Source organism: Narcine bancroftii, chromosome 9 (assembly GCF_036971445.1).
Source record: "Narcine bancroftii isolate sNarBan1 chromosome 9, sNarBan1.hap1, whole genome shotgun sequence".
In the NCBI taxonomy this organism is placed as follows: Eukaryota; Metazoa; Chordata; class Chondrichthyes; order Torpediniformes; family Narcinidae; genus Narcine; species Narcine bancroftii.
The window spans coordinates 79,795,638-79,811,679 of NC_091477.1; the positions used below are offsets into that span (position 1 = coordinate 79,795,638).

At 40.0% G+C, this 16,042-nt stretch overlaps 1 protein-coding gene across 1 annotated transcript in view; it reads right to left on the bottom strand.

Moving 5' to 3' along the window:
• Positions 1-16,042, bottom strand: part of LOC138742321 (ephrin type-A receptor 3-like) — a 337,908-nt gene that overhangs the window by 132,213 nt on the left and 189,653 nt on the right. Inside the window, exon 4 of the mRNA XM_069896585.1 lies at positions 10,309-10,464. Within this exon, the coding sequence (XP_069752686.1) occupies positions 10,309-10,464 (156 nt within the window). The remainder of the gene's footprint in view (positions 1-10,308; positions 10,465-16,042) is intronic.

A 16,042-nucleotide genomic window follows, 5' to 3' on the forward strand; every position in this document is an offset into this window, starting at 1 on the left:
GAATATGAAGCACTCTGGATGGTCTGGTTCATGAGTGGCCCGGGCAGAATGCCAATTAAGCATCTCTGAACAGGTTTGTGGTGAGCAAATGATACACTCTAGCATAGTGACATGAGCAATTCCAACAATACCTTCACAGATATATCAGCAGCAAGCTTTTGATGATGGCAGGAACAAGTGGGCATATCCTTGACGCTAATTAACCCACAAGCTGTTCAAGTTTCTGTCCTCAAGGCATGAAGAGCATGTGGCAAGGGATCAAGGCTACAACACATCACATCAACTTTGTGAGTTGAAGACAAGGACACCTCCTGTCCAGATAGACTGAACATCTTTGCACAGTTTGATGAGAAGAAGAGGATGGCGCCAAAAAAAAAGCTGTGTCCCACTGATGAACTGGCCTCCTGCATAGCCATTGCCAAGCCCTATCTCAGTTGAACCCACTCAAGGTGGCAGAACCAGACAACATATCTGGTTGGGTACTGAAGGACTGTGTACCAATTGACGGAGATCATCCCAGACATCTTCAACATCTCACTTCAGCAGTCCATCGTTTCCTCAGGGTTCAAGACAGCCACCATCATCCCAGGACCCAAGGTAACAATAACAGGTCTCAATTATTACTGAATTGTGTCATTGACTTCCACCATTATGAAATGCTTCAAGCATTTGGTGATGCAATGCATCAAAGTACACCTCTCAGAAACACTGAAACCATTTAAATTCACCTATGGAAGAAATTGTTCCACAGACTACACTATAGTCTTGTCCCTTCTCTCCATCCTAACCCATCTGGAGAACAATGTTTCAATGCTGCTGTTCATAGAATTCAGCTCGCCGTTTAATATGATCATTCCCCAGAGGCTAGTGGAGAAGCTGCCCTCACTGGGACTCAATTCCCCACTCTGTAACTGGATTCTGGACTTTCTAATGGAAAGACCAGTCAGTCTGGGTCGGTAGCAGAATATCGAGCACTGTCATGCAGAACACTGGAGTATCTCAGCGTTGTGTGATCAGCCCACTCCTGTTCATGTTAATGACCCATGACTGCATTAGCAGGTCCAGCTCCAACAGTGTAATCAATTTTGCAGAAGACACAACTGTAGTTGGCCTCATCAGCAACAATGATAAGTCGTACTACAGAGAAGAGGTGGAAAATCTCGTGAACTGGTGCAAGGGTAACAAGCTGAGTCTCAACATGAATAAGACAAAGATGATGATCATGGACTTCTGGAGGACCAGGAATGACCACCTTCCACTGCACATCAACAACTCTGTAGTGGAGAGCACCAAGTTCCTTGAAGTTTACATAACTGGTGACCTATCATGTACAAACAACTTCTATTCACTTGTCAGGAAGGCGCAACAGTGACTGCACTTCCTGAGAATACTGAACCAAACAAGTCTACTGGTCACCATCATGTCATCCTTCTACAGGAGCTCACTCTCTCTCTCTCTCAATCTCTCTTGAGTGGGTTCAACTGAGAGAGAGAGAGAGAGAGAGAGAGAGAGAGAGAGAGAGAGAGAGAGAGAGAGAGAGAGAGAGAGAGAGAGAGAGAGCGCATCCAGGACAGCTGCATCACAGGGTGGAACAGTTGCACAGAGAAATAGATCAAAAGTAAATGCACAAGTCCTTAAGAGTGGCAGAGAGGATCACTGATTTTGCCCTCCCCACCATCAACATGATCTACCAAGATCTTTGTCTGAAGAGGGTGCACAAAATCATTGAGAACCCCTTCCACCCTGCACACAGCAGCTTTCAGCTGCTCCCATCACAGAGTATCAGAGCCAGGCTGAGAAACAGCTTCTTCTCATGGGCAATGAGAATGCTGAATGACCAAAGGAACTGCTCATCTGAGACTCTCATATTTACAAAGCTAGATTTATTTATTTGCATAGGTGAAATACTTGTCCTGCATAAGTATTGTTTGACTGTGTGTGCACGTTATGTCTGGTTGTGTTTTGTGTGTATATTGCACCAAATACCGGAGAATACGGTTGTACTTGAGCAATCAGATGACAATAAACCTGATGACCGATGGAGATACTGAGCTATTCTGGTGACAGTCATTGAAATCTCACACCCAGAGTGAATTCTGAGCTCTAGATGTCATCAGTGCTACTTCCAAATGTTGTTTAACATGGAGAAGCTTGATTATTTCAGTGGTCCAGGACCAGTAACTGAAAACTAGCAAAATCTCTGGTTTCTCACATTGAGTTTGAAAGCAAGAGAGCTCATGCACTCAGAGTCCACACTAATAGCTCTGAATGCTGCTCTTTACAAATATTTACCATGGCACTCACATCATGGTGGGCTCTGTGCTGGCGATAACACAGGATGTACTCAGATGTGGGTGGAAAGAAAAACGTTTGGAAACCACTGTTTTAATCGTAACTAATTGACTCGTTATGTGCACGGTTTCATAACTCTAAAGGAAATCACCCAACGACAATTTTTCTCAAGCAAAATATTTCAATAATAATTGGGTCTAAGAGCAGTGATTCTCAACCTTCCCTTCCCAGTCACGACCCACCTTAAACAATCCCTTACTAATCACAGAGCAAAGGGATTACTTAAAGTGGTGAGAGTGGAAAGAAAAAGGTTGAGAACCACTGGTCTAGGGCTTTCAACATGTCCAAGACTATAACTTCCGTGCCCTCAGTGATTTTTTTCCTATGCCACAAAGCAGTCTCATCTCTAACATAAGCGGCAGTAAAGGAGCACGTACCAAGGAGAAAATAACAATTATGTAATAAAAACATGAAATCTTTCTCATCATACAGATCTCCCTTTTCATAGACAATCTTCTTCTCTGGCTTGGCTTCGGGGACGAAGATTTATGGAGGGGGTAAATGTCCACGTCAGCTGCAGGCTCGTTTGTGGCTGACAAGTCCGATGCGGGACAGGCAGACACGGTTGCAGCGGTTGCAGGGGAAAATTGGTTGGTTGGGGTTGGGTGTTGGGTTTTTCCTCCTTTGCCTTTCGTCAGTGAGGTGGGCTCTGCGGTCTTCTTCAAAGGAGATTGCTGTCCGCCGAACTGTGAGGCGCCAAGATGCACAGTTTGAGGCGATATCAGCCCACTGGCGGTGGTCAATGTGGCAGGCACCAAGAGATTTCTTTAGGCAGTCCTTGTACCTTTTTTTTGGTGCACCTCTGTCACGGTGGCCAGTGGAGAGCTCGCTATATAACACGATCTTGGGAAGGCGATGGTCCTCCATTCTGGAGACGTGACCCACCCAGCGCAGCTGGATCTTCAGCAGCGTGGACACAATGCTGTCGACCTCTGCCATCTTGAGTACTTCGACGTTAGGGATGAAAGCGCTCCAATGAATGTTGAGGATGGAGTGGAGACAACGCTGGTGGAAGCATTCTAGGAGCCGTAGGTGATGCCGGTAGAGGACCCATGATTCGGAGCTGAACATGAGTGTGGGAATGACAACGGCTCTGTACACGCTGATCTTTGTGTGTTTCTTCAGGTGGTTGTTTTTCCAGACTCTTTTGTGTAGTCTTCCAAAGGCGCTATTTGCCTTGGCGAGTCTGTTGTCTATCTCATTGTCGATCCTTGCATCTGATGAAATGGTGCAGCCGAGATAGGTAAACTGGTTGACCGTTTTGAGTTTTGTGTGCCCGATGGAAATGTGGGGGGGGGGGGGGGGGCTGGTAGTCATGGTGGGGAGCTGGCTGATGGAGGACCTCAGTTTTCTTCAGGCTGACTTCCAGGCCAAACATTTTGGCAGTTTCCGCAAAACAGGACGTCAAGCGCTGAAGAGCTGGCTCTGAATGGGCAACTAAAGCGGCATCGTCTGCAAAGAGTAGTTCACGGACAAGTTTCTCTTGTGTCTTGGTGTGAGCTTGCAGGCGCCTCAGATTGAAGAGACTGCCATCTGTGCGGTACCGGATGTAAAGAGCGTCTTCGTTGTTGAGGTCTTTCATGGCTTGGTTCAGCATCATGCTGAAGAAGATTGAAAAGAGGGTTGGTGCGAGAACACAGCCTTGCTTCACGCCATTGTTAATGGAGAAGGGTTCAGAGAGCTCATTTCTGTATCTGACCCGACCTTGTTGGTTTTCGTGCAGTTGGATAACCATGTTGAGGAACTTTGGGGGGCATCCGATGTGCTCTAGTATTTGCCAAAGCCCTTTCCTGCTCACGGTGTCGAAGGCTTTGGTGAGGTCAACAAAGGTGATGTAGAGTCCTTTGTTTTGTTCTCTGCACTTTTCTTGGAGTTGTCAGAGAGCAAAGACCATGTCAGTAGTTCCTCTGTTTGCGCGAAAGCCGCACTGTGATTCTGGGAGAATATTCTCGGCGACACTAGGTATTATTCTATTTAGGAGAATCCTAGCGAAGATTTTGCCTGCAATGGCGAGCAGCATGATTCCCCTGTAGTTTGAGCAGTTTGATTTCTCACCTTTGTTTTTGTATATTGTCATAGACAATATACACAAGTAAAAAGACTGATAAGAGTGTCTGCTCCATGGAGATTGAGGTTGAAGTGTTCAAGGCTACAAATCTGAAATTATAGCCTGAAATGGGACAACAATCCGGCCATTTTGCTGTGCTCTGTTGGAACATTAAAATCTCCCTATTCCCCCATTTGAATACAGCATTCTTTTGCAAAATATTGCAAGTCCTGTTGTTCATTCAGTCTAAGTGATTGAACTAATGTTTGAATATCTAGGTATCAGCAGTTTTGACAGGGTTGAATGGCGATACCTTTTTGAAATCCTAAGAAGATTCAATTTTGGTCTTGGATTCATCTCATGGATTAAATTTTATACCATTCACCTTCTCCATCTGTTGTTATGAATCTACTTTATTTAACTTACATCGTGGAACTAGGCAGGTCTATCTTCTCAGCGCACTCTTGTTTGATTTAGCCTTAGCTATTGCTTTTCATGATTGCAAAGACGTCTCAAGGATTTCTAAATGGGGTATAGTCCACAAGATCTCCTTATATGTGGGCAACCTTCTGTTATTTGTCTCAAATCTGGAAGTATCTATTCCTTTTATGTTGTTATTGCTATCACAACTCAGTCACTTTTCAGGGTAAAAAGTAAACTTACACAAAAGTTAACTTTTTCTCCTAAATACTATGGTGCGTATCTATGCCAATACCCCTTTTAAGGTTATTAAGAATCAGTTTACATACCTAGGAATGATAGTCACCAAAAATCACAAACATTTATTTAAGGGAAATTTTCTTAATTTATTAAAACAATTTAAGCAGACGTTGTCCAGATGGTCATGGTTCTTTATTTCATTAGCTGGTCATATTAACTCTATTAAAATTATTATTTTACCCAAATTTTTATTCCATTTTTATGCAATTCCAGTCTTCAACCCAAAGTTGTTTTTTTGATTCCCTTGAATCTATTATATTTGGCAAAACAGCTGAATAAACTTCATTTGCTGAGATCTAAAAGGAATAGAGGCTTGGCATTGCCGAATTTTAGATACTACTACTCGGCAAACAATGTACGTTGGACCTTGTTCTGGATTCAATATTTTAATAGATTGGACCATGCATTTCGGGTCTCTTTGGAATGGAGGTTGGCTGAGAAGTTTTCTGTTTCTCCTTTTTAGGAGAAACTTTGGTTAAAGTTAACAGAATGGCACACAGCCCTGCAGTAAAACATTCTTTGCTTTTCTGGTTTCAATTCAGGAAATATTTTTTTGATTTAAAAGGTTTTTCCTTATCAAATTTTACATCAAATATTTATGTATTTCCTTCTTCTTTATATGAAGTGACATTTGTCAATTGGTATGATAATGGTATTCAATGTTTTTGAGACTTGTTTGTTGATAATTGTTTCATGTATTTTAAACAGTTATCAGCAAAGTTTAATTTACCAAATTCACAATTTTTTAGATATTTGAAGATCAGAAATGTTTTGTTTTTTTTTACAGGTTCAATTACCAAATTTTCCCATGACTTGTGAATCTAACATGTTGGATGTACTTTTCAAATTATGACCCTCCCAGAAGGGTTTAATAACCTTTAGATATACTTTCAAAATTGTGTCAGGTTTCCGTGGATAAGATTAAAAGAGCATGGGAGCATGATCTACAGTTTTCTATCTCAGACAAAAATTGGGACTTGATTCTTAAATTAGAAAACACGTCTTCACAATGCGCTTGACATTCTCTTATTCAGTTCAAGGTTGTACATCAGACTTACATGTCTAAAGACAAATTATCCCATATATTTCCTGATCTAAATCCCTGATGTGACAGCTGTGATGGTGGGGAAGCAACCTTGATACACATGTCGAGTTCTTGAATCTTATTGAAGGGAGATTTTTGGTATTTTGTCAATAATATTACATGTTAATCTTGAATCTAATCTTTTAATGGCTTTGTTTGGAGTGTTAGATGATATTAACAAGCTATTTTCTGCATCCGATCATCAAGTCATACTATTTACAACTTGTATGGCACCAAGAGCAATCCTACTTGGAAAAATCCTGTTCCACCCACTAGCATTCAGTGGTATTGTCATGTCATGTCTTGCCTTAATTTAGAAAAGATTAGGTGTTCCGCGTTGTATACTAACACTAATTTTCATAAAATTGGGAGTCCTTTTATGGACTATTTTCATGCTCTTAAAATCTGTTTGTCCTGATAATTGAATGTATTTTTTTATGTACCTGGCTTTTTCTTCAGTTAGTGATGTTTTATAGATTCAGCAGAACTCTACTCCCTTTGATTTTATGTCAAAACATCCCAGTTTTTTCAGAATGGAGTTAGAGATCTTTCCTTTGGTTTCTTTTTTTCTTTTCTTTTTTGACATTCTGAAGGGGAAGGGGTACATGGTTATTGTTTAATTTTTGGAAACATATTTATATTCTTCATTTTTGATAACCTTGTGTTTTCTATACAATGTGTTCTTGTTCTATAAAACTCAATACAAAAAGATTGGTAGAGAGCATATTTCAGTCTGTTTGCTAATCATATATTTAAATAGAATTTTCAATGTGACATTTCATTTAGCTTTTAACAAGTTATTTCCGTTTATTATTGCCTGTAAGGATCGTGCTGAGTTTGTGTCTGAGCTTATAAACCAGCCTGCCTTTGTGCTAATATCCTATTGGGAAATAAAGCCTGTCTTGGTGGATTTAGTCAGTGTGCACTCACTTTCTTTAGATTAGCTGACAGTGGATGTCATTCTCAAGCTTTCAGTGCAGCGGCACAATAGAATAGAACCATAGAATATTACAGCACAGAAACAGGCCCATTCAGCCCTTCTAGTCTGTGCCAAACTATTATTCTGTCCAGTTCCATTTACCTGAACCCAGTCCATAGCCCTCCATACCTCTGCCAACTATGTGACTGTCCATATTTTTTCTTAAATGAGAAAATTGAGCCTGCATTCACCACTTCAGCTGGCAGCTCATTCCACACTCTCCACCACTCTCTGTGTGAAGAAGTTCCCCTATTGTTACCTTTCACCCTTAACCCATGTCCTCTGGTTTGTATCTCTACTACTCTCAGTGGAAAAATGATTCTTGCATTTACTCTCTCGATACCCCCTCATAATTTTGTATAATTCATCACATCTCCCCTCATTCTTCTAAGCTACAGGGACTTATCTGTTTAACCCTTCCCTGCAACTCAGTTCCTGAAGTCCAGGCAATATCCTTGTAAATATTGTCTGCACTCTTTCAATCTTATTGATATCTTTCCTGTATTTAGATGAACAAAACTGCACACAATACTCCAAATTTGGCCTCATCAATGTATTAGACACCTTTAACATAACATCCCGACTCCTATACTCATTACTAATTTATGAAGGTGAACATGCCAAAAGCTCTCTTTACAACCCTATACATCTGTGACGCCACTTTCAGCGAATATATATCTGCATTCTCAGATCTCTCTGTTCCACTGCACGCCTCAGTGCCCTTCCATTCACTGTGTTTGTCCTTCCTTGGTTTGTCCTTCCAAAAAGCAACAGCTCACACTTGTCTGCATTAAATTCCATCTGCCATTTTCCAGCCCATTTCTCCAGCTGGTCCAAATCCCTCTGCAAGCTTTGAAAACCTTCGCTGTCCACTATGCCTCCTTTTCTTTTCTTTTTAAAATATTTTTTATTGAGTTTAATATATAAATCCTACATACAAAATCATCTAATAATAATGAACAACAGGTCATATCATGTACACATCACATATTAAACATAAAATATAAATCAAAAATCTATCCATAATTGTTTATTTGACTTATAACCATTTATGGAGCGGAAACAGGCCATGTCAGCCTTTCGAGCCTGCACCGGTTCAACTCCACTAGCAATGGAAAGCAAAATCTGCCAGAATGTACTAGGCAAATGATCAAAACCAATGGACAAAGTATGACAAATACTGAGAGACTCAACGGCCTGAAACTACAGCTCACAATAAAACACAAGAGCCCTACAACCATTTAATCTGGAGCACCTTCAGGTGTCTATGCATGTTATGCAAAACATTATTAAGACAAGCAGTATATTCCCAGGCACCCAGAATGCAATTTCTACAGACACACCTGATACTTCAAATTATGTGTCCAGCGGAGCTCTTAAAGCAGTAGTTCTCAAATCTAGCTGGTAAGATGATATCAAATTCAAGATCCGTAACATTAAGCCATGTTTAGGGAACAAGCTGCCAGAGAAAGTGATAGAGACGGGTATAGTTGTAATGTTGAAAAGACATTTAGACAGGTACATGGATAAGAAAGATTCAGGGATATAGGTCGAATACAGCTGGTGGCTTGGGTAGACAACATGTTTGGCATGGACAAGCTGGGATGAAAGGTCTTTTTGAAAGCTTTAAAACTCTAACCCTATGACTGTCTGTTCTCTCAACCCAAGGCACATTATTATGTGCTCCCATTTTCAGTTTAAGAGAATAAATCAAGCTGTAAGCCCTGCAAGATTGACTGTGAGTTGGCAGGCTGGGGATAGCATATACTCAAATCCGATACTTCTGAGGAGAGAGGAAGTGCTTGGAGGCACAGGTGCAGAGACCATGTGAACATCATGTTAAAGTAACAGTACACTGTTTGATCAGGGGCCATTTTAAGGAAGCAGCACTTGGAGAAGATCTCTTTGAAGGGATACTAAGATGAAGTAGCCTTGTGTGGTATAGACAAGTTGTCTGATTTCTCTCTATAAGGAGAATGAGTATACCCCACCGTGGCCAAAGGAATGGTCACTTTTGGAAGGGGATTAGTGTACCACACCGTGACAAAAAGGAAAGCCCACTTTTAATTGCTTGCTTCATGTCCCCTACACAAAGAAGAGGGGAGTTTTGATTGCCACTCATCTGAAAAGGACATTTCTCTGGAAGCAGGTCAACAAGGATTTTGTGAGTATACAACAGTCTGTCACCCCAGTCTCTCCCACCTCATTCCTTGCAATGATTTAAGAGGAGTCTTCATGTTAACACTCAATTTTTGAGTCTGGATTTTGAACTAACATTCCAGATTGGGCATGAAGTGAAATGATTTGGGATATTTCCGCACACACGCACACACATACAGACAAGTATATTTGCATAGTTGGGGATTAAGTTAGATAAGGTGTTATATTATTGGTTATTGATAATAAAAAAATTGTATTATTTTAAATATAGCACTGTCTTGGTTAATTTCTATTGCTCCTGTCTACCCATGAGTCAATGGGATGATGACATATCTAACTAAGATCCAAGTCAAATTAAGGCTATACCAACCAGCCATCCTTACAACACCATTACAATGCCGTCATTCAACCTCAGGCTCATTCCCAACTTACACGCATTACATTTCCATTCCCGCACATGTCCATTTCATTGCATGTGAGGCTTTGCGATCAATCATAGTTTGAAGCAGGAGGGGCCCATGGAAAAGTCAATAATTTCTGCCCACTGCAAAGTCCATTTAATGCATGTTCACTAATTCTCAGGCAAAGGTCCCACAAGTGCTGCGATCAAAGCATGATGCTCTGCAGCAATGTACAACCACATGAATTTTGTCAATCTTTACCTTTCATTTCTGTCATGCACTCCTTAGAAATTAATTTGATTTGGATGGTAACTTTTAATGATACAACCATTGAATCTTGAGGAAAAGATGAACAAAAGCAAATTGTAAATGAAATAAAAAACACCATTCAACAATAACTCTTTGAAAACTGTTTATACCGTATAGTTCATTGCAAGATACTGTACAACATCCAAGGGAAATTGTAGAGTGGCTCAATGTGAATATGAAAAAGGTTCTCTAAACTTCATACAATTACAACTTCCCAGCAACCTATTGTGTGGGTTTCAATAACTCATTGACTTACTTGTACAGGGCATTGCCCGAGGGTCAGATGCTGCTCTGTAGTAACCTTTCTCACAGGTGCATTGCGATGAGCTCTCTTGATGAGAAAAGCTGTGAGGTGGGCACTTCATGCAGTACGCATCCATGGAGGAAGCCTTGTAGAAACCAGGACGGCATGCTTAAAACACAAAATAAAAGGAGCCGTTAGAACAAATTCACACAAATTATTATGTTACTTGAGCACTAGGGTAGACTAACGTTATATTCTTTATACAAGTACGATCTAAATTCTCTTTATGTGACCATCTAGAGTTAGTCCAGCAGCAAGAGCCTAATTAACTCAAATTAAGCTAAGAGTAAAGGGGAAAGAAGCTCAGTGCAAAGGTTGCCTCAGCATTTTTCACATACAAAACAAAATGTCACCATTCATTTCCCAACATAGGACTAAGAACTAAGAAGACTTTTAAATAGACTTTTGTTTTAAAATAATTGCATGAGGAAAGGAATGCAGGAAGAGCCAACCACACAGAGATCAGACATGAATGACTGAACTTATGAACACATTACCCAAGTAGTTAAAGTAATTGGGCACAACAACAAAATGATATTGCTCAAATCCAATGGTCAAGCTGCTCAATCAGATTAATGAACATTCATACAAACATACAAAGTAGGAGCAGAATTTGGCTCATCAGCTCCTTGAGTTGGCTCCACAATTAATAAGATTACAGCTGATCAGATTGCATACTCTCCCCAGCAATTGGTCACTCCCTTGTCCATCTGCTTCTCTCTTAAAATATCCCAAAGATTCATCTTCCACTCTTTGAGGAGGTCTCCAAAAGAACTTGTATTTGCAATTACAAAAAAGCACTGTGTGCTTTCAGTAGTTCCACTGCAAAATGGCAAATTCAGACTACATCCAGGAATTATAAGGGGGGGGGGGGAAGGCCAGGTGCATCTGCTTATAATAAATACATCCTTCTATTCCCATTCTCTTCATGTTCTTATCTAAATTTGGTTTGAATATAGCAAGTGTCCTCAACCACTAGTTGTAGTGCAGAGTTCAACATCATGTTAACAAGCTGACTCCTGAAATCTGTGTCAAATTTATGGGTAATCATCTTATATTTATGGCCTAAAGTTGAAACGTCTTCACCCCAGTAAACCCTTTTAGAAAGAACTCCATCAAGTCACCTCTCAATCTTCTCTTTTAAAGAGATCCATACGGATTAATTTTTCCTGATGGACCTAATCATTGGAATCAAAAAATCTTTTGGCAATGGTCTCTAGATCCTCTTCATAAAATGGTACTCTAAACTGTTCACATTCCTCCATACATAGTCCAACCAAGATTTTATAAATTTAGCTTAATCTCACTGATTTAAAAAAAAACAGCCTCACAAATGAAGTCTAGTGAACATTGTTCTTTTATTAGTATTACGTATTTTTCTTAACTTGGTGATCAGTTTCCATATCCATGAGTTCCTCTGCACTTCTATCACGTTTAAGCATTTTCCAAGGATAATGTAGCATCCCTATTCTTCCCACTGAAATATGATATCTTGCACTTATTATTTTGAGTTGATAGAAAAAAAAATTGATCTACTGATATCATAGGCTGACAGACCCAACAAGTTGGGTGTTTTCTATCACTGCCTACACTTTAGAATCAGAATCCATTGTCAGATCAAGTCACTAAATTCTTTGTTTTGTGATAGCGTCACAGGGCAAACATTCATTACAAAAATAAATGAATAAAAGAGTGCACAAAAAGTCAAGGAAAAGCAGTATCTTTGGTTCACTAATCACTCAGGAATCTGACGGCATCAGGGAAGAAGCTGTCCTTGTGCCATTGTGTGTTCGTCTTTAGGCTCTTGTACTAGTTTCCATGATGGTGGCAGAGTAAAGTGGACATGGCCTGGGGTGGTGAGAGCCCTTGAGGATAGAGGCTGCTTTCTTAAGACACCACCTCATGTCCCTGATGGAGTGAAGTTTGGTGTCTGTGATGTTGCAGGCCGAATTAACAACCCTCTATAGATTTTTTTTTTACCTGAGCATTGGCACCTCTCTACCAGACAGTGATGCAACCAGCCAGAATTCTCTCCATAGAACACCTGTAGAGTCTTCGGTGCCATACCAAATCTCCTCAAACACCTCACAAAGTATAGCTCCTGGCAAGCCTTTTTCATGATTGCATCGATCTGGAGGCTCCAGGACAGAACCTAGGATATGTTGACACCCAAGAATTTGAAGTTCTTGACCATCTACACTATTAAACCCTTGATGAGGACTGGATCATAGTCTCCTGAAGTCCATAATCATCTCCTTGGTTTTGCTAATGTTGAGTGCAAGGTTGCTGGTGTGACACTACTCAATGAGCTGATCTATCTCTCTCCTACATGCTTCCTCATTGCTGTTTGCGATTCTGCCAACATCCGTGGTGTCATCGGGAAATTTGTAGATAGCATTAGAATTGTGCCTGGCCACCCAGTCGTGGGTGTATAGTAAGTGGAGCATTGGGCTAAGCACGCATCCCTGAAATTCCCCTGTGCTGATAACCAGTGAGGAGGAGACATTGTTTCCAATTCATACTGACTGTGACCTTCCGATAACTAAGTCAAAAGATCAAGTTGCAGAGGCCCAGGAGCCTCTTGGCCAGCACTGAGGGAGTAATGATATTGAAAGCTGAGTTATAGTCTACGACGAGCAGCTGTATGTATGTTGGTATTTTCGAGGTGATCCAGAGCTGAGTGGAGAGCCCGTGATAGCTTTAGTATGAGATTTTGAGAATTAACCAGTCAAGTTTGCAAGCAGACAGAAAGTAAAGACTGCAAAAACAACTCTCCAGTTTCCTGTGATCTTTTCAGCTGGGAGAATAAAATGAAGCCTTTGGGGAAACTGTGACCTCTTCACTTGATATTTCTGAATGTTAAGAAGATTATTTGTTTTAAATAGTTCTGAGAATAGTGAAAATATTCCTTTAGTCTACAGACTCAAACAATTGGTATATCTTTTCAGAATAAAAGCCTATCCTCAGGACTAATGTCAGAGCGAACTTCATACAGGAAAAGATAGTTGAGACCACTGGTTCCATCATACTTGGCAATGTTGATTGCGCAGATCAGAAGAACCAAATGGCCTATTCCATCCTGCAGCTCAGAGACTGCCACTAGACTAGAGGATGTACATCTCTCAGGACCTTTACATCACACTTGAACTCTCAATCCAGGAAGCAACACAGTTTGGAAAGAACTGACAATTCAGCTCCAATTGGAAGATGTGTGAGAATATATTCATATTTTCCATGAAAAGGAGGAAATAAGCATTCTATGGAGGATGTAACACCTCCCACCATTGTGCAGTGACAGTTAATAACATGCTTAATAAAACAGTCTCACAATGAACTGAGTCATAAATTTAACTGAAATGTATTTTTTTGTGTGTAATGAAGCATTTTAAGTAAATTAAGCACCATGACCTTTAAAGACCATTTTGATAACCCCAGGATATTTTTGACTTTTAGGAATATGAACAATATCATTGTTATTTAACTTTTTACAGTATAACAATTTTTTAACAAAATTATCAAAAATGCACGAATACCTATTGGCTTAATTAAACCACATCAAGAGACAAACAAGCCACACCTGGGCAAAGATAGTCTGGACAACAAGAATAAATTGGTGACAGGTGAACAAGGGAAGGGAAGAAAGCCAAGGCCATAGGTTTAAAAAATAAAGCAGAATTCCAAAGTATGCAAGGCATCATTGCAGTTCATTATGGTTCTGCTTCTGGTCTATCTCAAAAAAAAAGTGTCAATTGATTTCAAGGACCTTTTGGTCAAAGAGAGGAAAATTATTTAAGATGCCAGGTGTCAACCAGCTTTCCTCGCAGAGAGCGCATGTGGAATGCTGATTGAGGACAAGATCATTGTAAATGACAGCCAAAATTAGACACCCACTGGCACTCATCAAGAATGATCACGCTTGATTAACAGCCATTGAACTCAGAAGGTGATCAGTATATGTAAACCACATTTCGTTAAAGGAGTTAATTACATTCAAATAAAATGGATAAAGTTAAAAGCAAAAATAGAACCATTAACCAGGAAAGATAAAAAAAACGATTTGTAACTAATTCTTAATTCCACACAAGCTTTTATTCACCACCCTTCTCCAATGAATTTTTAAAAAAACTCTTCTGAAAGCATAAGGATATTTTAAGCCCAAACCCTTACACAGCAAATGTGAAATGCTGCAAATCTCAAAGTAACAAAAATAATCTGCTGCAAGACGAGAAGCTTCTATTGAGGGAGTAACCCAGAGTTTAATGGGCCAACTCTTGCTTATTGATGCTGCCTGCACTGAGCTGCAGAATGCTTACCACAAAATATATCCATCCCCACCAATATTGGAAGCTGATGAAACCCCATCTGACTTCACTGCTCAAATAGTGCTTTAATAATTTTAAATATCCTTGTCTAATTTGCTTAGCATTTCTAGCACAATTTTTTTCCTTTTTAATAGTAAAATATTTATCTAAAAAAAAATTCTGAAGACAAAGAAAACCATGCTGGCTGGTTACAGAGTTGCCTCAAGTTTAAATGGTGGCTTTTACTCAAACACATTAGCAACATCACTCTTTTAATAAAAGGCATTGAAGTTTAATGATGGCGGCCATTGTAAAGTGCTCCAATGATGCACAAATGCAGTCACAAAGATATGTATTTAATTAGATCCATACTTACAACCAGACTCAGCAAGATGCCAGATCACATTTTAATGCCTGGCACTCGCCTGGGATGAGTTCTATTGTGCAATTTATATAATGTACAATCCACAGTATCTTCCCTTTCAGAAAGTGTGTTGATATTTTTTTTTAATCCAACGGCAGTAGAGATTCATTTGTCTCTGTCAAATTCAGCCAAAATTGGTTGATCTAAATTTTTTATTTCTTTTGTTGAAAGGTGCACTGCTGTCAGGGTTTCTGTGACAGAACAGGGAGTGCTGATTGTAATGGGAAAAGCTTCACTTGCACTTTGGCAATGGACCCAGATTTTGTCAGGTGAAATATATGTGACTGGACAAGGCAGGACAGCACTAAGATTGGGGGAAGAGGAAAAGAGCAGTTGAAACAAACCAAGGAGTATTGATTAGGTAACTTCAGCCAGCATATGCACTAGCTTTTCTTCCATCCCCTGAAGGATACCACTTTCTCACAACATTATTACTGTCAGGTATTTGTTGTTCGATGACACAGAGCTTTTCCTCTCTGCTACCTCTCAACTGGTATTAGTCTGACTGTGTAACTATGCTTGAATTTCATCAGATATAACAAGAGGAAGACTGAACTCATTGTTGGTCTATGGGTACTCGAGAATGATACATTAAGTACAGCAAAGATAGTACTATCATGTGCCATTGAAGAGGTGCTAGCCACCTGCTCGATGCTGCACACTTTATTTATGCCATGACAGAAGGCCAACAGTCAAAGGGCAGAATCACCATAATCAACTTCAAGTGGATTTGTGTGTGATTGAAGTGATCCTCAGTGATGTGAGCCACTTAATAGGGAACATGATATTTCAATGAATGTCAGGGAAAACTAGGTGTATTGTAGTCTTTTAGCTCCTGTGTTGGGTTCCATGCCCCAAAAGAGGAACAGATCCAAAAGGCGACAGCAAGTTTGACACAAGGTCATGCAATGGAAATGATAACAACCCTGGATTAATGCTGATGCATTTCATTGAGGATTTT